The 21,094-nt window shown below is 47.5% G+C and overlaps 10 protein-coding genes across 10 annotated transcripts; 4 read left to right on the forward strand and 6 right to left on the reverse strand.

Annotated features, from left to right (window-relative positions):
• Positions 1-26: 26 nt before the first annotated feature.
• Positions 27-614, forward strand: AKAW2_80704S (uncharacterized protein; the record flags this gene model as incomplete). The annotated part of the gene is made up of 1 exon (XM_041681753.1): positions 27-614. The coding sequence occupies one exon, from the start codon at positions 27-29 to the stop codon at positions 612-614; it is 588 nt and encodes a 195-aa protein (XP_041548665.1).
• A 239-nt stretch (positions 615-853) lies between these two features.
• AKAW2_80705A (S1/P1 nuclease) lies at positions 854-1,920 on the reverse strand (the record flags this gene model as incomplete). The annotated part of the gene is made up of 3 exons (XM_041681754.1): positions 854-1,447; positions 1,540-1,631; positions 1,683-1,920. The coding sequence occupies 3 exons, from the start codon at positions 1,918-1,920 to the stop codon at positions 854-856; spliced, it is 924 nt and encodes a 307-aa protein (XP_041548666.1).
• A 966-nt stretch (positions 1,921-2,886) lies between these two features.
• Positions 2,887-3,981, reverse strand: AKAW2_80706A (uncharacterized protein; the record flags this gene model as incomplete). Its single annotated transcript, XM_041681756.1, has 1 exon — positions 2,887-3,981. One exon carries the CDS (start codon positions 3,979-3,981, stop codon positions 2,887-2,889), a length of 1,095 nt encoding a protein of 364 aa, XP_041548667.1.
• A 1,112-nt stretch (positions 3,982-5,093) lies between these two features.
• On the forward strand, positions 5,094-6,447 carry AKAW2_80707S (T6SS phospholipase effector Tle1-like catalytic domain-containing protein; the record flags this gene model as incomplete). The annotated part of the gene is made up of 3 exons (XM_041681757.1): positions 5,094-5,127; positions 5,190-5,366; positions 5,429-6,447. The coding sequence occupies 3 exons, from the start codon at positions 5,094-5,096 to the stop codon at positions 6,445-6,447; spliced, it is 1,230 nt and encodes a 409-aa protein (XP_041548668.1).
• A 1,015-nt stretch (positions 6,448-7,462) lies between these two features.
• Positions 7,463-8,830, forward strand: AKAW2_80708S (uncharacterized protein; the record flags this gene model as incomplete). The annotated part of the gene is made up of 2 exons (XM_041681758.1): positions 7,463-7,638; positions 7,696-8,830. The coding sequence occupies 2 exons, from the start codon at positions 7,463-7,465 to the stop codon at positions 8,828-8,830; spliced, it is 1,311 nt and encodes a 436-aa protein (XP_041548669.1).
• A 290-nt stretch (positions 8,831-9,120) lies between these two features.
• AKAW2_80709A (uncharacterized protein) lies at positions 9,121-10,386 on the reverse strand (the record flags this gene model as incomplete). The annotated part of the gene is made up of 1 exon (XM_041681759.1): positions 9,121-10,386. The coding sequence occupies one exon, from the start codon at positions 10,384-10,386 to the stop codon at positions 9,121-9,123; it is 1,266 nt and encodes a 421-aa protein (XP_041548670.1).
• Positions 10,387-11,184: 798 nt separating this feature from the next.
• Positions 11,185-12,060, reverse strand: AKAW2_80710A (uncharacterized protein; the record flags this gene model as incomplete). Its single annotated transcript, XM_041681760.1, has 1 exon — positions 11,185-12,060. One exon carries the CDS (start codon positions 12,058-12,060, stop codon positions 11,185-11,187), a length of 876 nt encoding a protein of 291 aa, XP_041548671.1.
• A 995-nt stretch (positions 12,061-13,055) lies between these two features.
• AKAW2_80711S (uncharacterized protein) lies at positions 13,056-13,787 on the forward strand (the record flags this gene model as incomplete). Its single annotated transcript, XM_041681761.1, has 2 exons — positions 13,056-13,107; positions 13,654-13,787. The coding sequence occupies 2 exons, from the start codon at positions 13,056-13,058 to the stop codon at positions 13,785-13,787; spliced, it is 186 nt and encodes a 61-aa protein (XP_041548672.1).
• Positions 13,788-13,948: 161 nt separating this feature from the next.
• Positions 13,949-15,459, reverse strand: AKAW2_80712A (uncharacterized protein; the record flags this gene model as incomplete). The annotated part of the gene is made up of 3 exons (XM_041681762.1): positions 13,949-14,011; positions 14,338-15,273; positions 15,334-15,459. 3 exons carry the CDS (start codon positions 15,457-15,459, stop codon positions 13,949-13,951), a joined length of 1,125 nt encoding a protein of 374 aa, XP_041548673.1.
• A 1,471-nt stretch (positions 15,460-16,930) lies between these two features.
• Positions 16,931-20,469, reverse strand: AKAW2_80713A (pyridoxal phosphate-dependent decarboxylase family protein; the record flags this gene model as incomplete). Its single annotated transcript, XM_041681763.1, has 7 exons — positions 16,931-17,528; positions 17,583-18,607; positions 18,666-18,774; positions 18,837-19,398; positions 19,451-19,819; positions 19,878-20,247; positions 20,308-20,469. 7 exons carry the CDS (start codon positions 20,467-20,469, stop codon positions 16,931-16,933), a joined length of 3,195 nt encoding a protein of 1,064 aa, XP_041548674.1.
• Positions 20,470-21,094: the final 625 nt, after the last annotated feature.

A 21,094-nucleotide genomic window follows, 5' to 3' on the forward strand; every position in this document is an offset into this window, starting at 1 on the left:
TATTTCTAGGAAAATATGCCGAAACAATGACGCTGGCCGATGTACGTCCACTTCTTAGCGACTTTGGCGAGGCCTTCGCTCCTGCCTCAGAGGTTCGACTTGGACAAGACTGCCACACACCTCCGGCCTTTCGCTCCCCAGAAGCCAGATTTGAGCCACAAAAGCCGCTTACATATTCTTCGGACATCTGGAGCCTAGCTACGGCGATATGGGAGGTTATGGGAATGAAAGCTCTCTTCAGTATTGATATGGTTCCCGACGATGAAATTGTGGCACAACATATCGATGTACTGGGACCACTGCCAAGGGAGTGGTGGCTGCGTTGGGAGGGAAGAGGCAAGTTCTTTACGGAGGATGGGCATCCAACAGACGCATATCTGGAGAATAAATGGCCTCCCCTTGAGGAGGCATTCGACATAGACATACAGAAGTGGAGGAGAAAGTGGAGAGGTGTGGTTGAGGAGGAAGAGAGAGCCGCGTTTGTGGATCTGATCCGCAGGATGTTGCTGTTCCGACCGGAAGCGCGACCGACAGCTGAAGATGTGCTCCAGTCAGAGTGGATGGTCAAGTGGGCGTTGCCGGATTATGAGCGAAGCTTGAATACATCTCCTTGATATGATAGGTATGCAAGGAGGTAAATATAATTACTAGTATAGCGAGACTCAACCAGATATTTACTCGGCTAATTATGACCTAAATCAGACTTGCGTCTCTTTGTCCGTAATATCAACCAATAAGAAGAATATTTCTTTCTTTTCATCAATGATATTATTACAGGACAAGCCTAAACACATTAAAGCATGACAACAAAAAACACTTTTGCATCAGCTATGTAACAGACCATATCCCGACATTAGAGATCACCCTGAAGATGGACGCCTCTGAATTCATCGGCCGCTGCCCTAGCTGCGAGGGCATTGATCCAACCAGCAAGACGTATAGCCGCCTTGAAGATCTGTTCATCAACAATAGGCGCAGCTACCTCATAATACTCACCACCCAGATCATTCTCCTCAAGCCACTCAATTCCCCTTTCCATCACAAAATCACAATTTAGCTGATTTGATTCCGTCGCCCACTTCTTGATGCATTTCAAGGGTTGTCGAGTAATTGCACACTCGGTATCAATTGGTCGCGGCCTATTTTCCTGATGGAGTCTATCGGCCCACTTCGCTGACGCCAGCCGTTCAGGATTGTGTTTGAGACTGTGCTTGATGCCATTGATTTTATGTGGAATGGCAGTATCCCAGACTGAGTGTAGGTTCCATTTTTTGTTGTCATCGTCGCACGGAGCCTTGGCATCGAAGCAGACACGAATATCATTCCCACCTCTTGCCACTCCCGTGACGTGCAGTGGTTGGTGTAGGTCCCCAAAAAGGTGAATTAAAAACATCAAGGCCTCCTTTTTCTCGGTCTCATTGGCTTTCTTGTCCGTGATCTGATGAGTCTATTGTCCCAGAGTGTTAGAGACCGAGGACGCAGAGGGATGAAAGTAAGAAATATTTCGTGTCAACGATATTGTGGATACAGGCAACTTACCATATTTGCCATCAGTGAGATGATACAGCCTTCGGCAGGGCAATCATCCGGATATGAGACGGAACATGAATTTGGAGGTTCGTCGTTGGGGTCTGAAGCCAAATTAGATGGTGAGTGGTCCATATACTATTCATATAACATACTGATATAATGCAAGGGTCTAGTGAGCGGTCGTTTCCACTTGATGGTGTCCGCCCACGTTGCGGCGTCAGAGATATCAAAACCTTTATCGTTGGCGAGAAGCTCATTTACGAGATCAGAGCCGGTACGAGTAAGGTGTTTCTCAGCCAAGTAGGCGATAGCTCGATGCCCAACATCTCCCCAAGCGATCGCTGGTTGCACTGACAGTGTGCAGATTGTGAAAAGAAGGAAAGCCCGCATTGTAATGGTACGTGTCGTAAATCTGGCCCTAAACAAATATACAGTAGTTTTGGGGGTACAAGCACTATACCAAGGGCATTGTCTTCTTATAACATCGCTCCGGCTAATAGCCCAGTTTTGTAAGAGCACAGCAAGCGGGTACCTACTAACTACATACCAATGATCATCCAAGAGCCGTCACAATGACATTATTGGTTCTTGTAATACAACCTCACCGTAGATACTGTGTCAAGTGCGGAGAAATATGTACTGAGGTTTCATCATTGGAAGGAGATGAACAAAGAAAAACTAGCTACACGAAATCTACTCCCGTGGACAGCCAAACTACAGGGACCCACGGTACAATATGGCTCAATCGTGCTTAAGAGTTCTATGCTTATCCGGAGCAAGAAACCATGGTGTGGTTCGATCTTGAATTCTAGCCGTGGCCTATTCCTTTAAACTTTATCTCTCCAGTGGATAAGGCTGCCGAACACACCACGTACTGTAATCATTTTCACACTGCCAATTATTGAAGTCTAACTTTGCCGCATAAACCATGGATCATTGACAGTTTAGATATTTTACTTTTTTTTGCGAAGAATCCTTTCTATTACGACGTTTTTGTGTTAAACAATCTAAACGCTATACCTCGGAGGGCGCGCTGTGGCCGCTATACGGCATCTGCCATGCCTCGCTACAAATCTTTAGTAATCGAGACGAGATTATTTGGCCTTTTGCAAAGTTTGCTACTCAACCCATATCCCGCAATATGCTTCCACAATTATTATTTTGAGCTTAGTAGGTTTCACATCGAGTAGCAATATTTGACAGTCTGGATCAGCACTTCGCAAAACAAAAATGAGATGGATGAGTAATTTTGCGTCACGGATTTTTTTTTTTCAACGCTCCCCAGCCTAACATTTTACGACATTGTCATCATTGTAAAGACAGAAGTACCCACCTTGGCTGCAAAACGCCTCAATCTCAATGTGCAAAAACTATCGGACGACCTTCTGTCGCTCCCTGCCGAGCCCCATAGCTTACCCCGTCGACCCTCAGTCCCTCCTCATTAAGTAGGGTGATAGTATCACCATTTTCAGAAAGAGGACAGTTTGACAACTCGAACCTTTTCATAGCTCGAGAGTCCAAAGCTGCATTGTGAGGGAGCGCTTGAGTTTGACCAGCAGCATTATGAAACCTCCATGATGCCAGGGCCACTCTGTGATTTGTAAGATTCTCAAGCGTGACGAACTCTTTTTCTTTGGCAGACCGGTCATCTCTGCCTCGTGGATTGATGAGTGCTTCTTTGATAGCCACCGAATTCTCAATGATCTCCTTGGGTAGAACGTCCGCCCAGGTAACGACGTGCTTTGCAAAAGCATGTCCATTGTGGTTATCAGTGTGAACTGCTTGTGATGCGAATGCAAGGAAAACGCCAGTCCAGTGATCGTCGTACTCAATGATAAGGCCGCCATCCTGAAACACGCCATCATCCTTGACAAAGTGCGGAATATTGCCCTGGTTCATGTGAACATTGTGGATTCCGTTTCTGGTGTTGAACATAGAGCCGAATAGATATATTGTAGCTTTGTGGTGAATTGCCTTTTTTACCTCAGGCTCCAGGACATCAATTATATCGTTATTTGTGCCAGGGATGTCATGGGGAAGAACACGGCCGCTCTGTGTAGTGAAGAGGTTCCCTCGGATGAAGTCCAGGCCTTTACCATCGAAGTCGGTGAGTTCTTCAATTGGGTGGAAGCCGAAGTCTAAATTAGATAGCTTCTCGGCGATGGGATGCTCGACAATCTTGTGATTTACCCAATAGGCAAGCCGGGACTCCTTGCCAGTGGACTTGATGTTGATAGCTGCGCGGAACAATCCAGGGATCTCCCTTGGCTTCTGCTTGTTTGGTGGATTGCCCTTGTGTTTGTGTCGGTAGTCACGGTCGAATTGTGGCATTTTTGCATTATTGTCATGGTAGTACAGCGAGAGATGGGGGGATCTGGGGTCCTCAAAACGATCTTCCAGCTCGTAGTGAGCTGGAAATCCCTTCCAGATTCCGTAGTCTTTGACGGGCATGGTGTTTATGAGTTATGTAGCAGCGTTGGAATATATATTAGGCTAGTAGTATTGTTTAGAAGCTAAAAGGAGCTAAGGCTAAGTCCAAGTGCAATGGATCTAATATATCTCTGGGAATTTCGAGGAGGGGAATGTGGAACGAACCACGCGTTTGCCCTCATAACCGTTTAGATTCAATCTCTTCTAGTCTGGAGCGGTCTACCGTGTTGCATCTTTGGTGTTCGGTCGGCCTCCAGCCCGTTCCATGGTTTCTATGAGCCAATATAAGCTTATGTTGTAGTGTATTATCACGCCGACACATTCACGTGGACAACTGTACGGGATCAGGCCACTTCTATCTTTTAGTGCAAGGTATATGCATTTTAATTAATCGGATACTTACATGGCATCCGTGTTATGCCCTAAATTAAATTCTGAGGAAGAGATACCCAAGGGAGCAATAATTTCTGGATTGACAATATATCCCGCACATCAAGAGCCTGATGGCGCTGCAAGCAGGGATCCGTCCACCTCAATGTGCCCTTAGAGGCCTCTTGTAGCACCACAAAAATGGTTCATATTTATAGCCTGACGCCTCACGTCGTTTCTGTTTCATTTGAAAAGAAGCGTCCGGAGGAGGGCTGTCAACCTCGTATTCGTCGATCCGCTAACTCTACTATTTAAAGTTACCCGTATTCAACGCCACCCCCTCCTTGTGGGAATGGCTTCCGCGAACCAACCTTTCATTCCTTATTCATATTTGTACCTACCCCAGATTCTCATGACCCCAATACCTTGTTTTACATTTGACTTTCCTCGTGATGAGGGATGAGGTTTGCGCTGTAGGAGTTCACTCCGCACCAGCTGTAGCCAAGGAACGCCGCGTCGGATCACCAGCATCTGCTGGATACGAACGAATCTTGGCTTCGTCCAAACTTGCCCAGTCTGCGGAAGACCTCGTGTTCGAGGGCAGATGATGTGAGGCTGACAGCCCCAACGGTGGCTGGGGCTCAGCTGAGGTCTCGTCAAATCCAAATAAATAGGCGTTCTACGAGGGAGTTCATAATGGGCGGTAGGGAATAGCATGTGAAACGTGCACTCGAACCACAGAATCCCAAATATCCACATGCAAAATGTCACCTAAACGTCTCATTGTCTGCTGCGATGGTATGTTCGATTGAACTACTGCAGGAAGCTAAATCCGTGCTAATAATGGTCGGTTCTCCCAGGAACCTGGAAAGACTCGACAGCGGATTCTCAGGAACCTCCGTCGAATGTTACGCGGTTGACGCGCACTCTAAGCCGCGTGGCAGTCGTGGAAGAGAATGGAGTGAACAAAGAAATTCCTCAAATCGTCTATTACCAGAAAGGCGTTGGGACCGGTCTAGCCGACAAGTATTTCGGAGGTACGGTGTCTAGACGTTGAACCCGACCCGTGTTCCATGGGTATTTCTAACTGATGTACTAGGTGTCGCCGGGATCGGAATCAGTGCGAACGTTCGCGCCGCCTACGGCTTCCTTGTGGATAACTACGAGGAGGGCGATAAGATCTACTTTTTTGGATTCTCACGCGGTGCTTATACCGCCAGAGCGATCGCGGGTATAGTCTGCGAACTAGGGCTGTTGACTCCCCGAGGCATGGACAATTTTGCCACGGTATACGATGACTTCTACGACCGAAAGTTGCCGGTGTACGATGAGGAGAAACGCCGACAGCTGGGTTTCCGCGACCCCCTCCCACGGTTCACAGTAGAGATTGTCGGGGTCTGGGACACGGTCGCGTTCCATAAGCCCTGGATGTTCGGAAACTGGTCAGGGGAGAAACTCGAGTTTCGCAATACGCTGCTCTCTAGAGAGGTCAAGTATGCTTTTCATGCACTTGCGCTGGACGAAGAGAGAAGCGCCTACCAGCCCACACTGTGGCATCAGCCAGAGAATGCTGATGGCCAAGAGCTGCTGCAGGTGTGGTTCTCTGGTGCGCATACAGATGTGGGCGGAGGAGGGCAGGACCCCCGACTGGCGAATATCACACTGGCCTGGATGATCGCGCAATGCACCAAGCATAATCAGTTGAGCTTCGATATTGAGGAGTACCTCTTCGACCGTCCTCCACGACCTTTAGAGACAGACACAGCTCCATGGGCGACGGCATTCGGTAAAACAAACACGGGAAGCTTCGCTCGGACGGTAGAGACCATTCTGGGCGGGAAGTCAAAAAGGACTCCTCTCCAGTATAAGCAGACTGGTGATGGAAATCCACAGCCTACCAATGAGGTGATTCATGCTTCTATCGAGGACCGTGTATTGACTGGGAAGGGAACCATAGCTGGGGCTGTACTTTGGCCCTCGCTAGTAATTGAACGCCTAACTCCTGATCAAGAATGGGTACTTGGCAGTGGAGGCAAACTTGTGCAAGCGCCAGTGCTGAAGCAGGAACTGTTTATGAAGGGGAGGATTCGGACTGTTCATGTGGATGAGGTAGACTGATGTACTAAGTCTAGGTGTTTCGTGTAGTAATAGGGTATTCTAATTTAGCATGATATCCTTGTGGCAGTTACTAGACGCAGACGGATAGCTTTGGCAGTAAATCTGATGTTAAAATGAATAGAAAAGAATATGTCAAATCGTCTACTATGTAACATGCCAATACAGTATATATCCATTAACGAGGCATGTATGCGCATTGCTAAAGAGAATGATGATGCCCGAAAGTACACACCATTGACTGCTCCGGCGCTAAACGCTCGATATCAAGGACAACAACGCTTTACTGTATAGAGAATGACAGCTAAACTTCTCTTGGCCACTTTTTCCTGCTTTGTTCAGTTTCTTCCATAGTGCCAAATGTAAGCTTTACCGAGATCAGCCAACAGAAAGCACCATTTTTACTCACCTACACGGCAATGGGTCTAGTACTGAAATCCGATAGGGCAGTTCGTTAACTATAAAATTAAAGATCCACAATTAGCGATAGCGCTTATAGAACAATAGATCGATATCTAGTACGCACCAATTACTGTCCAAGGCACTGCCTGCCTACCCAGTCAGCTCAGATCAGAACCAATAAAACTGCCGCTCTACGGTCATTTTTGACGCTAGGCTCCACCAATACGGCGAGGATGTGATCCTGCCGTCCGCTTCTAGTCCGATGGTCTTGAGATCGACTATTCGAGATTCACGAAACTATGTAATTTCTTAGGCGACCTGTTGCTCATTGGTAGTTACTTCGTATCAGGACTCGTGGTATTGCATGGGCTGTAGGTCAATGAACGACCTGCTACCCTATCACGCAATAATCCATGATTACAAACCAGCAGGACTAAGACTGGGAGTCAAAGGCCGAAGAGCCGATAGACAGCTCAGAGATGACAAATGTACTTGATGATAGCTTGGATGGGCTTCTATAACTGACGCTGGAGTAGCAAGCATTTTGTTACATCTTCTAGTGCACGTTCTAGAGCTTTCAAACTCAAAGGTCATGTCTCTAACCCAAACCACCAATATGCATGCCAAATGCCGCCCTCCGGCAGGTAATATAACAGGTAGTTCTGGCTCTTCAGAGGCAGAAAAGCAGACGACCACAGAGGCGGTGGATACGGTTCCCCTTCCACCTCCTGATGGCGGCTTGACGGCATGGCTACAAGTCGTGGGGGCATTCTTCCTATTCTTCAACTCATGGTAAGTGATGCGATAAATTTAGTCATAGCCCATAACGCCAACCAACTCATTTCTCAGGGGCATCCTGAACGCCTACGGAGTATTCCAGAGCTACTACCAGTCCGACCTAATCCCCACATACTCATCCTCCGCCATCACCTGGATCGGCACTGTGCAAGGCTTCGTCCTGTTTCTGGTTGGGGTGATTGTAGGCCCCATCTTCGACAAAGGCTTCCTGCACAGCTTAATCGCCTTCGGAACATTCATGGTAGTGTTTGGCCTGATGATGACCTCTCTCTCAAACCAGTACTATCAGCTCTTCCTTGCGCACGGCATCACAGTGGGTATCGGCTGCGCATTTCTCTTCCTACCCAGCATCGCTATCGTCGCCACCTACTTCACCTCACGCCGCGCCCTCGCCACCGGAATAACAGCGTCAGGAGGCAGCATCGGGGCGGTGGTCTACCCCATAATGTTCCACAAGTTGATCAGCCGGGTAGGGTTCGGGTGGACGACACGCATCATTGGCTTCGTGGCGCTAGCCGGACTGACAATCTCATTGCTCGTATTGAGACGGCGGTTACCACCGCCAACGAAGAGCAGATCATTACTGGACCTCGCTTCCCTCAAAGAGCCACCCTTCCTCATATTCAGCTTCGGCCTCTTCTTTTGCTTCGTGGGACTCTACTTTCCCTTCTTCTACCTCCAAAGCTACTTCAATTACTACTTGCATAGCAACAGCAGCCTGGAGTTCTACATCTTCTCTGTCCTCAACGCTACCTCGGTGCTGGGTCGCATCACCCCAGGCCTCATGGCCGACCGTATTGGTGGCCTTAACACACTAGTACCTATCAGTCTCCTTGCGACTATTCTGGCATTCGTGTGGATTGCTGTCCGCAACGTGGGTGGGGCTGTCGTTTTCACTTGTCTCTATGGATACGCTTCTGGAGCTATTGTCTCCCTGCCGCCATCTATCTTGACACGCATGTCCCCGACTCTGGATGTTGTGGGCACGCGCCTGGGCATGATCTTCATGTTTGCTGGTTGTGGGTTCCTCATTGGTACTCCGATTGCTTCCCTTCTGTTGGATCTAGAGCAGGGTTGTTTCTGGAAGGCTCAGCTGTTTAGTGGTATGTTTGTTGCTGCTGGGACGATGTGCTTTATTGCTCTGCGGGTAATGCTGTGGCGGCGAGGTGGCGGTTGGAAGATTTGAGACCCATGGAGTAAGAGAAAAAACTTTTAAATTTATACACCACAGGGAAGCTTTTGGTGGCGACAGGCAGAGCTAGTACAGAATATATTCAAACAATATGGCATTGTAAAGGAGGAAGCCCGTGTTGTGATATTTTATATTACTGACCCCGGACTATATGAACAATACGGAAAAGAGAAGAATAGATAACTCTAATGAAATTGAGAAACAATCCTGATCGCAACCCCAGTCCTGCTGGTTCGGATCTTCACTTGCTTTATTGAAGTCTAAATTTATCTCGCTTTCAAAGCTCAGGAGCTAAGGCTCCGAAGTAGCCATTCCCTCCACTCCTGGTCTCTGACAATAGATCCCACACGAGCCTCAAGCCACTCGGTATTTCCCCAGAAACCCCAAGATGCCTGGAACCTGCACCAGTCCACTAGAGCTGTTTCCCAGTGTCGTACAAAGGTTTCCCAATCATACCAGCGCTCTCCTTTATCCTGAAGCAACATCCTATGGTAATGCTCCAGCAAAGCTCGCTCACCTTCACACATCTCCAGTTGTTCTGGTAGCAAGTCGTCCTCATCGTCAACAAGCATCTTCAGTGGAACTGAGCATGTGAAGAGTTTAGCCAGGTCACAAACTCCCAGACCTAATCCGACATATTGAAAGTCAAAGAACGCTACTTCATCTCCCTTGGTTGTCGTAAACAGGTTCTCCGATTTCACATCACCATGGATAAACGACTCCATCTGCCTTCCACAGGGTGTCAGGAGCAATGCAGCCATCTCAGCCACGGATTGAGAAGACCCATTTGGGGCTGTACACAAGATATCGGACCACTCCGAGTCTGTATCCTCCACCAGCGAAGCGTACTCCTTCCGGCGGGTCGCCAAGTACGTGTACCCCCCGTTAAGCCACAGCGCATTCCCTGTCTCCGTCTTCCCCTGCTCCCGCCTTCTCTTCGCTTCCTCAAGCGGCGGCAAAACATACCCATCCAGTCTCCTGTCGTCAGACAACAGCCCCCACGACCGACTATGGAACCGCGCCAACCAATCCAGCGCCCCATAGACCTGAACACGACTCAACACGCTCCTCTTCTCCCCCGCAACTGGGAAAGCAGGCCGCAAATCAACCATAATCGTCGCCATCAAGCCACGAAGTTCCTCTTCACCTTGTTTTCCATGCATGTCTCGCGTCGACGCCAAACATTTAGCAACAGCAATATCGTCCCCTAGTCGGGGGACTACATCGCTGTAAAAGTACTGCTCCACCTCATAACTTAGCATTTTCCGGAGATGTCCCTCATCTTCCTTACCCGCTGCTTTGCGAGGCGGTGAAATGAGCTTCAAAATCAGAGGGAATGTGCTCCCCGCGGTTCTTTTCGAATCCACTCCGCAAAGTTTCCCGAGATGCTCCGCCGCTTCGGCGGTTGTGGCTCGGGCGGTGAGGGCACAGATGTGCCCATACCCGGCCCACAGGGTCTGGAGGGTGGTACAGGAGACGAGATCGAGTGAGTGCCACGACAGCATGATGCTGGCGACCCGGGTGGGTTCATTGGTGGGTGGTGTGGGCATGATAGATATTCTTTAGACCACTGTTTATGATATTTCTGGGTATGGTTTTTGATAGGCAGCTTAGGACAACGTGAGATCCTACTGATAAGATTAGAGAGAATCTAAATCTTGGAATGTAGTTTTGGATTTCCATGGGAAGGAAGTGCTAGGGTGGACCATATATGCCAGGAGTGCAGTATTGTTCACGTGAGTATTGATGAAGTATGAGATACGATAGATGCGACACCAAGTGTTGTGACATAATTTAGTGAACGGTGTTTCATGTACAATCAATCAACCTACTTCTTAGTACATGGCCACGTATACATGGGGAACCTTAACGTATTTTGGGGCTTGAGGACTACTTAACACTTATGAACCCCGGTTCACTACACTATGTGGCAATGTATACTTGGAAGAATATTGTATAGACGAAGCCAATTCGGGTATAGACCCCAATCTCTTTCTAAAGGCCAAAAGGTTGTCTACAAATATTGCATTTCCTATCCAGGAAATCAAGGATAAGAGATGGTTTCAGCTGAAGGCAAAGCTTTGCAGATACGGACTGGTAAAGCCATAAAAGATGTAAGAAGGCAAGAATCATTATAACTAAATGAGGACGCAGAGAACAAGGTCTCCGTAATAAAAGTATAAATTAAAGCCACGAACAGACGAATGAATCAAATAGCTAAATAAGAAACTTGGAGTTCGTTTGACACCCCACTCCAGAAGTAATTGCGCCAGAACCAAATTGATGCAGACACCCTTCGATGTCTCAAGCACACAGGTACCCAAAAAAGTGACTTTCTTACTCTAACGCTACTTAGTGCCGTTCTTGAAAGTCTCACCAGTGGAAAGCATTTTTCCTGATTCTTCATCTGAGACTCCAGCTTGTGCCTTTGAGAAACTCTGACCAATCTCGGACCCCCCAGTGTATCTAGTAAGGCCTTGGTGTAAACTGTGGAGTACGTTATTAGATCCGGCCCCTCTGCGAAAAGCTTTCCAAGTAGTGCGGGCCGATTGAGATGATTTTCGAATTTCTTTGACTGCAGATGGTAGAGTAAACAAAATGACCAACAATATCACGAAGGCGACAATTGTGCACACAATCATCTGCCGAATCAGATCTCCCGTCGGCTTGGCTTGCATGCTAAAGAAGCTAGTAGCGAAGGACAGCGGAAGAAAGAAAACGGTTGAGTAGGTGAAGTACTTGATGTTGTCGTTCTGTCGGAAGTTGCGATCGTCCATTTGCTGGTTATAAATGGCTGTTGTGATTTCTCGATGGGAAGTGACTGATTTTCTGAGGGACGCCACCCGCGTTTGACAGACTTTGAAGTCCCGCACCGCACTTTCACCGAGGAGCAATGACCTCTGGACTGCTTCTCGGTACTTGATCTCATGTCTTTCAGTCCACCTGGGCTGATTGCCTCTGCGGTTCTCCTCCCGCACTCTCCATTCTTTGATCATTTCGTATATGTTGTTGAGATCTTCGGTCAAAGTGTCAAGTACTTCGTTCCATGATATCCACACTCTGTGTGATTTGAAATACTCATTCGGTGTGAGCTTATCCAAATCCTGCATGGCTTGCTGAAGATCTGTGTGGATAGCTTCGCAGATTTCTGAGGTGCTCATATTGACCTCGGTGAGGACACGATAGAACAACAACTGCTCCAAGATTCTCCGCTTTTGCCACATCGTGTCCCGCAGTCGAGGAAGAAGGCTTTCAGATCTTGACTCAAGGGAGACAAAAATTTCGTCATCGGCTCGATGTGAACATTATAATAGCTTTCAAAAAAATGGCAAGTCCAGTAGTGATCAAAGATGTCTCCCAGAACCCTGAAGCTAGCGGATGCCCGCAGAAGTTCCTGATCGTTGTACTTTGGCGACCATCCCCTGATTGAGTTATGAAGAATTGGGCATCTTGCTCTGCTTTGTTTCTCTGACCTGGAAAACTGTAGAAAGCTGCAATGAAATTCAGTCTCCCACATGTTAAGATATATGCTTGTTTTTTCGTGCAAGCACAAAGTCCGCTTGGCGTGACGATCCAGAAAAGATCTGATGCTCGACTGTTCGGCTTCAGGGGACGACAAATGGCACATCAATGCGGTGTCTATCAACGGACAAAGAAACCAAAGGAGTCTCTTTTTAGCATTATCAGCAGTACGAAACCTGCAAAGTAGATTCCAAAGATCTTTGATATCGCTAGACTCCTCGGTAGTCCGGTTTCTATGCCAAGACTTCTCCGTGGGCCTTCTCCTGCTGATATCCACTAACCAATGCTGGTGAATTTCTGGATCGGGGGGTGTTAGTGGCTCATAAGTAGTGCCTGCTTCTGCCCGCTGTTCCCAGCTCCTGTATCCTCTTATAATTACTTCTTCGTCCTCTTGCTTGGAGAGTCGTTGACTCTGTAATATATACCGCTCCCATAATGGGTCAAAACGAAGGTGGACTCTGTCAGGTTGCCAGGAGAGGAAGATAGGATAATTGTATAACCACTCTCCTTTCAATAGAACTAGGCTCCTTTCGTCAAGCCGGTTATTAAATGGTGTTCTGCTCGTAACGATAGTCTGTCGGGTCGTGATATCCTTCATCGTGGTGTGCATTTTCTGTGGCGTTACCTTGTCCCGTGTGCTCCATATGATGTACAACATTTCGAATGGAATATGTAGGTTGCGATCCCGATAATAGTCATGGGGGACTGCTTCACTGTTGCCATTGATGATGTTGGAAAACAAGCCATTGGTGAGTACCCCGGCTTTAACGAACTTTTGCGCCTCCTCCAGTGCTTCTGCTGGTTGATGCAGAGTGTTGGTTGAGAATCCTTTGACAGCCATCAGAAGCCTCAGGCCGTAGCGTAATAAGTTGTCTGATTCAGTGTCGCGTTTGGAGGGGAATAATTTCTGGGCATTCAGTGTCCTTTCCCAAGGCGCGTTCATGTCGTCCAAAAACAAATGTCCTCCGAACTGGTAAAACAATGCTGTGTCGCGCGAGTGGAATTCAAATCGACTCTCCTGTGGCGATCTTGTCACTGCGAACATTTTTCCACTAAAGATGTTCGGGTTCGTGGCCGGGAATCTATTAAAAACCTCCTGTCTTACCCTTTCCGGGTCATACTTCTGTTGCAATCTTGTCATCTCTTCCTGATTGTATTCCACTCGTCCATTTTGGCTATACCTTCTTGCCAATCGGTTTATACCTTCCTTTCTGGTCTCCACATTCCATCTGAGCATCGTACTTAGAGCTTTCAATGCACCCCAAATCCAGGCTTGGTCGTCTAATCGGTAATAGTCCATTCCAACTCTGCGCCCGTGACGCCAGACGCATCCATTCCTCGCATCCTCCTGCTCAAGCTGTTGAAGCCATTTCACCACAGCAAAACCCTCGCCACTACCAGCTTCACTCAAAAGTTCAATAACATCTGAACCATTGTTGGTTTGATCAAAAACACGATGGTACTCATAAGCTTTCAGAATTTGAAACGGTGTATCAGTGGGCCCATCATTCAATAGACGTATTGAAGGGGGCATGATTCTACCACTTATCCAGTAGTTGCGGGCATATTTCCCTTCACGTACCTCTGCCTTTAAGAATACCCATCGGAGATGGCCCAAGCAAGCATCTCGTATGCGGTTTCGGAGTCCGTGGTCTTTCGGGATGTTTTCAGCGACCTCAACCAGAAACCTGAAAGCAAAGCTCGTAATCTGTCAGCTGTGGTATGTTCATGCCCGAGCGCGAGACTTACTAGCTAGCCGAGTGACAAATCCGGTGCCCCGACAAATCACCGCAAGTCAAAGCAAGTATTCGATCCTTTGCGAGTCCTTGCTCTCTTCCTTTTCTAGCTGCCTCGTAGTCCCATATGTAGTCGTCACATACGGGAACCATGCAAACTGAAAGGATATTTTCCACATTTCTCTCCACAAAAAATCCAGATAGTGGACGTTTTCCGAGTGGAAATTCATTTGGTAGGCTAACTCCCTCCCCTATCGTTCGCCTGAAATATTCGTTGACGTCCAAATCCTTAGCCGTCAATGTAAGAAGAGCGCGATTGTCTGCTTGCTTCGAAATGAGAGCCAATCTGTAACCCACAACTAAGTCTGTATAGCCCTTTGGCTTGATTTGTATGTCTTCTGTCTCAATCCGGTCTATTGTCCACGGCTCTCCGTTCACAAAGAATCCCACCACTGCGGTCACACCGTCAGGCTGGCGGGGCTGTTCAGCGTCATTTGCTTCTGTGCGTCTTGCTTTGTGGCGATATGCCCATAGACCTTTCGATGCAAACTCATGGATTTTGACAAACCCGTATCCGCCAGGTCCAGCACCTTCTGCGTAACGCTGGTCGTCATTGTCATCATCGTTAAACGGACAGTCTCGACTGACGAAGTCTAGTTCTCTGATACGAAAACCAAGGTCCTTTGCGAGAGATGTGCTGATAGAGTTGCAGTTGCTCTTATTATGCAGTCGGGAGTGTGCTATCACAACACCTTCTTTAACAGCCCATTGCTGTTCGAGTTTCCACCCCTCTGCCTCACTTGTCAAGCGAGGCCAACGACTGCGTAGCCACTGTATTCGCAGGTCATGGTTTTGTGTCGGGACTTCTAGGCCTAGACCAAAGCCATATCCAATACGCTGCATATGCGTAAACGTCTTATTGCGACGGGAAGCCAAGAAGGGCACGGGGAGCGATTCATGCTCAATCGAAAAAATAGACGACTGGCCACAGCCCAGATATCGCGATATCTGCATACACTCACCCCTATATGTCAAGCTCACAGTTGTCCCTCCATCCCCAAAAGGCAGATGGATAGACTTAACGTCTTTCTTCTCAAAGTCCCTGTCAGAACGATGCTCTGTTAGTTCCCCAGGCTGGGGCTCGTACAACGTGAAATCCGAAGGTTTCTGTGCGCAACCCTGTACCAAACTCGTGAGCGATGCATGGAAAAAACTATGGCAAAGAAGAAAATTGCCCACATATTGTTTAGCAATAACGGAGTCCCAAAGTTGAGGGAAGTAGTCCGATAAGACAGTATTCTCTATTAAGATATCCTTGCCTTTTGTATCCCCGCTTAACTTGGGGAAGGCTGACGCGCTTTTCATTTTTCCCTTCTGTGGAGAAAGAGACTGGTTGGTTCCTTGTTAGATTACCTTCGTCCTTTGTGAGGGCCAATGTGTTTCTGAAATAATTTGCTATAGCCGCCCGGGAACATTTTACACATCGGTGGATACGGGTGACCACCTACTAAAATATCAACCCAGGAAGCCTCATTTCTCATTGCTTATTCTGGCTACGTCAGCCGAAAGTCCTTCTGGACCACCCGCCAGGTCGCCCCCATTTTGGTGCCCAAAACCTTCCTAGTATCATTTGATCAAGGCCTGTCAGATATGCAGGGATTCTTCTACTTTGTGCAGTTCAAGAGCCCCTTTTGGTCCCGTTATTGGATACGGTCTGTATCCCTGCCTTTAAGAGGCTTAGTATCGCCCCGGACCCCCAGCTCCGGTAAAAGTCGTTTAGTAATTATTTAGGTCGGGTAATGAATGTATGACAGCCTTGCTTGCCAAACCCCATGAGTTCACCTTTCCCCGCTCGCCGCTCTATCTGTCTTTTGGGATATCATGATCAGTGACTCTGGTACACTAGTATACAATCTTCAAAACGAACGTACATGTTATGCTCTAGAAAAGAATGCTCATCGCATCTAGCCAATAGCTTTACGAAGATAAGGTCAACTGAAAGGATCTGACCACAAGCGGAGAACGGAAGTTCGCAAAAAAGCAAATTGGGCACCCTCAGCTCTAAGTGGTTCACGCCACCAACTCTCCAGTCCAATGAAAGAGGTCAACTAGGGTCTGCAAAGGGAAAAGTGCATTTTGACATTAGAAAGGAGGAGTAATCGGGTAGCAATCACGCCCAGCGAAAAGCAGTACTGCAACTAGGAAAGACCAACACGCAACGACTTGGAAATGAACAAGAGGACGATTCGGTTCACAGTAATTCTTGCATTTATCTGGAGATCCCTTTCTGATAATTCTAGTTTAGCTCGCTTCTAAAAAACGACCTCACAACCGCCCCCCACAAACAGAGTAGGGGGAAAGTGAAAAGAGACATCCATAGGCTGGAAGCTTCTGATAAGATTTGGTGATGGGTGACTAGTGTACTTTCTAGCTACATCAATGCACCATCTGACATGCATTCTACCATAAGACTCAAATATTATTGTCAATATGAAAATACATGTGCTGATCAGCGCTGGTAACTACCGAGCTTGGCGGGAAGTGTGGTTATTCGGCGTAAGTTCTCCCACAGGTACGCTTCCGAACCACCTTACAGAATATTGATTTTTTAGTACTGATACTTGATTGTGAGGCTCTTTGACATGGCTATCATACCAAAACCTAGGTTACCCAGATATTTTGTCTGTTCATTAATAGCACGTAAGCTCTGGATTTGGGCTCTTCCTGACCCAGTGGGCACTTGTGTCCAAATATACCATCGGCACGAAGGGCCCCCAAAGTAGAAGCTGAATATTGGTTTTCAGTGGCACTGAGAATGAGATTTAAATGCCACGCATTAGTTAGGTAACCCCTTTTCCCGCACAGTCAACTCAGCCGGCCAATTTGTGTTCAACACACTTCCGATTGCATCAAACTCTTGCTGCCAGCCACTGGGGTCAGGCGGCACCGATCCATTGGGGTCATAATTAACGGATTCTGCATCCACCTGCACTTCGTTACCCAGACTCATCGTACCTTCAGCAATGGCGTTGCCAAGGTTGTTCAGTAAGCCTGGACCCTCTGCCCAAGCATTCAATGGATCTTCCCACACCTTCACCCGCAGATTTTGCGAGCCTTTGCGGAAGAAGAATTTATCAGGCAGAGGCTCATGAATTGGTTGCATAGCTGCTTCAGGATAATCTATTAAACCTAGAATAAGCCCGTGATCTAGATTGTCTTTAATCTTGTCTTTGGTTGCTTGATCAAAATGAACGCTGTCTGCCGTGAGCGACGCGTTGGGGGCGCGGAGCATCATGTGGCTGATGTGAGCTTGATTTTCAGTCCCGTAAAGGTAGAATGGTGTGAAGCTCTGGGGATAATCATGATCCCGATGCTGTAGGTTGAGAGGTCGGCTCTTCACAATTCTTTTCAGTGTCACACCCGTATACAACCTCCTACACTGGGGTTAGCTTCTTCGATCCTCAGCAAAGTTAAGTGGGGCAATATACCTATGGCCATCTGCGTAAATATGTCCTAGAAAGAACAATCGACGATCTAGCTTATCCGGGCAGTCATGGAAGTGGGGAAAATAGGAAAGAGTTTCTTCTTCAGGAACTTCCGGTTCTGCTTCGCCTATACTGTGATCCTCATCTTTATCCCGACCTTCTTTCTTCCCCTTTTCTGTCGACAGTGGCCTTGAACTCTTCCATGCCAAAAGTTTCAACTTCTTTTCAAGGTTGATGTTGTGATGTGACTCCAAGGTTATCTGCTTGTATTTCCCGCTTCTTTTCAAGCTCACGTAATCGTCTTTGTGCCATATATCAGCGGTCACAATGATTTGCTCCTTCTTAGTCGCTTCATGGAATGAGGGCTGGTAAACCAGGAATACCTCATCCGTACCCTGCATAAGGAATGATGCCTGCTGACGGCCCTGTTTGTTGCGTTCCCGACTAACAATCACCTCCTGCATCACAACTTTCTTAAACTCTCGCATCAACTCATCGATGAATTTCATATCCGTAGGAAAGGGGCTCATGACGACGTTTCGCAAGACAAATAGATTTTGTGGCATCTTCTTCACTCCTAGTCTGTGCATAAATTCTTGTGCGCATTCGCCGTACAACTCAGGCTCAAATTCCGTCGAGGTCAAGTATAGCGGTCGCGTGGTCGGGTTACTGTCTGAAGAATTAACGGAGAATCTGTCAACAACCCTCTTCATGAGATTGTTTGCTTCTTCCAGGTCCTCGTTTAGGTTTCCATTCTCATCAAACCAGTTCAGAGCAAAGGCGTTGATGTTCAAGTCTGATCCCAACTCGCGGAGCAATTCCATCAGCTTTCCATCCTCGTCTGCTGCAGCAATGTCGTCATTTGACTTTCTTAGGATCTTGTCTCGAATGAGGTCCCTTTCTTTTCTTGCTTCTGTGGAGAAGTAACCATTTCCATTTTCTGCGGGCGGTCGATTCAAGGGAACGCAGATAAACATCCGATCAGGGGTGTCATTTTCATCTCCTATCGCGGCCCAGTACGCTGATAACTGGATTGTGGTTATTAGCCGATAGTCCTGGCCCCCTACTTGAGGTTAAATTACTTACTCTAGCACTGGTAAATGCCGCCTCTCCAAGGAGTGCTCCATAGCCGTATTGATCGAGACCGATGGTTTTGTTTGAGAGCCACGTCGACATTGCTGCAGCTCCTGGCTTACTGCGCGAACATTAGTCTCATAGGAAAGCCGACACGACTCGGTGCTGCAAAGCTTTGCTCACCTTCCCTCAACGCCGAAGATGCCCATACTGGAGTCTACATTTCCTTGAGAAAGGTAAGGGCTGGTCCAAGTAACCAAAAACCTCATTCGGCCGTCCCGGTACACCAAGCTGCCTGCCGGGTATGGAACGTAACCGGCTTTGTGTGGGTCAACTGTAATAGAGTCCACGTGTTTGAGGGCTTTGAGGTCCTCAGCTGTTTGCCTTTTCAAGGTCAAACTTGGAACAAACCCTTTGGAAGTCGTTTGGCTCTTAAGTTCTTCAGCTTGTTGCTCTAGCTCTTTACCTCTCGGCAGCATGGTGGCGAAATACCCACCCCATGCCGCATCGGCGTGGAGCAAGAATGACATTCCCATCTTCTCGAAATCATCCCTGATCTTCACAATCTCCTTCAGGTTGTCGACAGCACCTTCTTCAGTTGATCCCATGATAGCAACAACCCCATACACGGGTCGCTTTTCGTCGAAACAGGTTTGAAGTTCCTTTCGTAGTTCCTCGATGTCGAGTCTCGCCTCTAGGTCAACTTTGATTCCATACATAAAGTCGGAGCCGAGACCAGCGATTGCTATTCCATACACAGTGAGCTCTAGCGCGATCAAAGATTGGGGCCCACTTACCGGCGCCTTTGGGCCAAGAGTAATGGCGAGTTTTTCCTACCATGTACCTGAATGGGAACTTCACGTCGTTGGTAACATCAGTTTCCAGGAAATCCTCTTCCAGTTGGCTTTTACTAATATTTTGGATATTGTAATCCACCATCACCTTATCCAGAAAATCATTGGAGATATTATGGTGATCATATAGATGCTGGGGAATGCCAAGCACGGTGTCAGGCCGAAGATTTAGCAGCTCCCATGCGGTCATCTCATCAAATATTTTGGTTTCGCCCTGACAGTTCTCGATCTCGAACTTGCCAGTCAAAAAGTGCAGTTTTCCTCTCTTAATAGCAAGGTAGAGCGATAATGGGTAGTATTTCAGGTTGCGGGCTGGTAAGTCCTTCAGTAAGCTCCCATCACGAAAGTCGCACGGGCTGCCTATACTTACCCACCCAGATAGACTCCAAATTGGCGATTGTCCCATCAGCGGTGATGTGACCCCATCCCCGGGGCGACGCATTGGGGCCAACGTCGTACCCAAACATCTCGCAAAGCTGCTCTCCGGCTTTAATCTCCGCGTAGGTCGTGAATGGACTTGCTTCTAGAGCAACATTGTTCGGGTTGTACAGCATAGTCATGAAATAGCCCAGAAGAGCTGGCATGGTCATGTCGGTGCACATATGTCCTTCATATCTAGGTGACCAGAACGGAATTGACTGCTGTCCCATCAGGTGCGCAACTTTCTGTACCACCTCGCTGAAGTTCTTCACAATCAACTGGTATAGGTCCTTGTTCTTTACATCTTCTGGTATGAATGGCTTTTACGGATTAGCTTCTCCTCATTCGACAAGTCGTGTTGCCTATGCTTAGCCACTTACTTTATCATCGGGGAAGTAAGCTAATCTAGCATTCTTCAGTTCTTCCAGTATAGTTTGGATATTTTTCTGGAAGTATTCGAGGTTTCCCGCCTTAGGCCCAATGAAATAAGAGCTGATAATCTGGTGATTGCGATCACGCTGCTCAGGAGTACCGGCCGACATGGTTGATAGAAAGACCTTAGGTATAGCAAATCAATATAAAAAATTTTCACGGACACAATCCTAAGCCTCTTGTGTGAAGTTTTTTTTCTTTTCCCATCTCTTTTTCCTAACTACTGAACCGAAATATATGAGTACCAGCGTCCAGCATGGAAGTCGTCAAGCTGAGGGTGAATGTAACATTGCCGACCGGAACCTGTTCTTATGTGGAGAACATCTACACTGGAATGTCACTCAGTGCACTCACAGCGTCATCAACGCAGCATGCATTGTCTCTTCAAGGCAGTCAAGACCATGTTCCTTCTATTAAGCTGTCTTCATCATCATGCTTATCGAGGATATCCCTTCCCGCATATTGACATCCCTTGTTCCACCCTTCCGACCCCCAAATTAGCCCTAAATATGTCCTACTATTCGGACATGTCCGTAGTTCCTGGCGCGTGCGCATGTAACCTTAATCACATATCTTAACTGGATTAAGGTTGCGGTCCTTTCCTCAGACAGGAGTGGCTTGACCTACCGTACGTCAATTTGTCTCATTACCGTGGAACACTTCCCAGATGAGGTAATCATGCAACATTAATCACAATGAGAAAGGTGGGCGCAATTGGGAATTTGTTTATTTCCT

The sequence above is a fragment of the Aspergillus luchuensis genome, chromosome 8, assembly GCF_016861625.1.
Source record: "Aspergillus luchuensis IFO 4308 DNA, chromosome 8, nearly complete sequence".
Classification (NCBI taxonomy): Eukaryota; Fungi; Ascomycota; class Eurotiomycetes; order Eurotiales; family Aspergillaceae; genus Aspergillus; species Aspergillus luchuensis.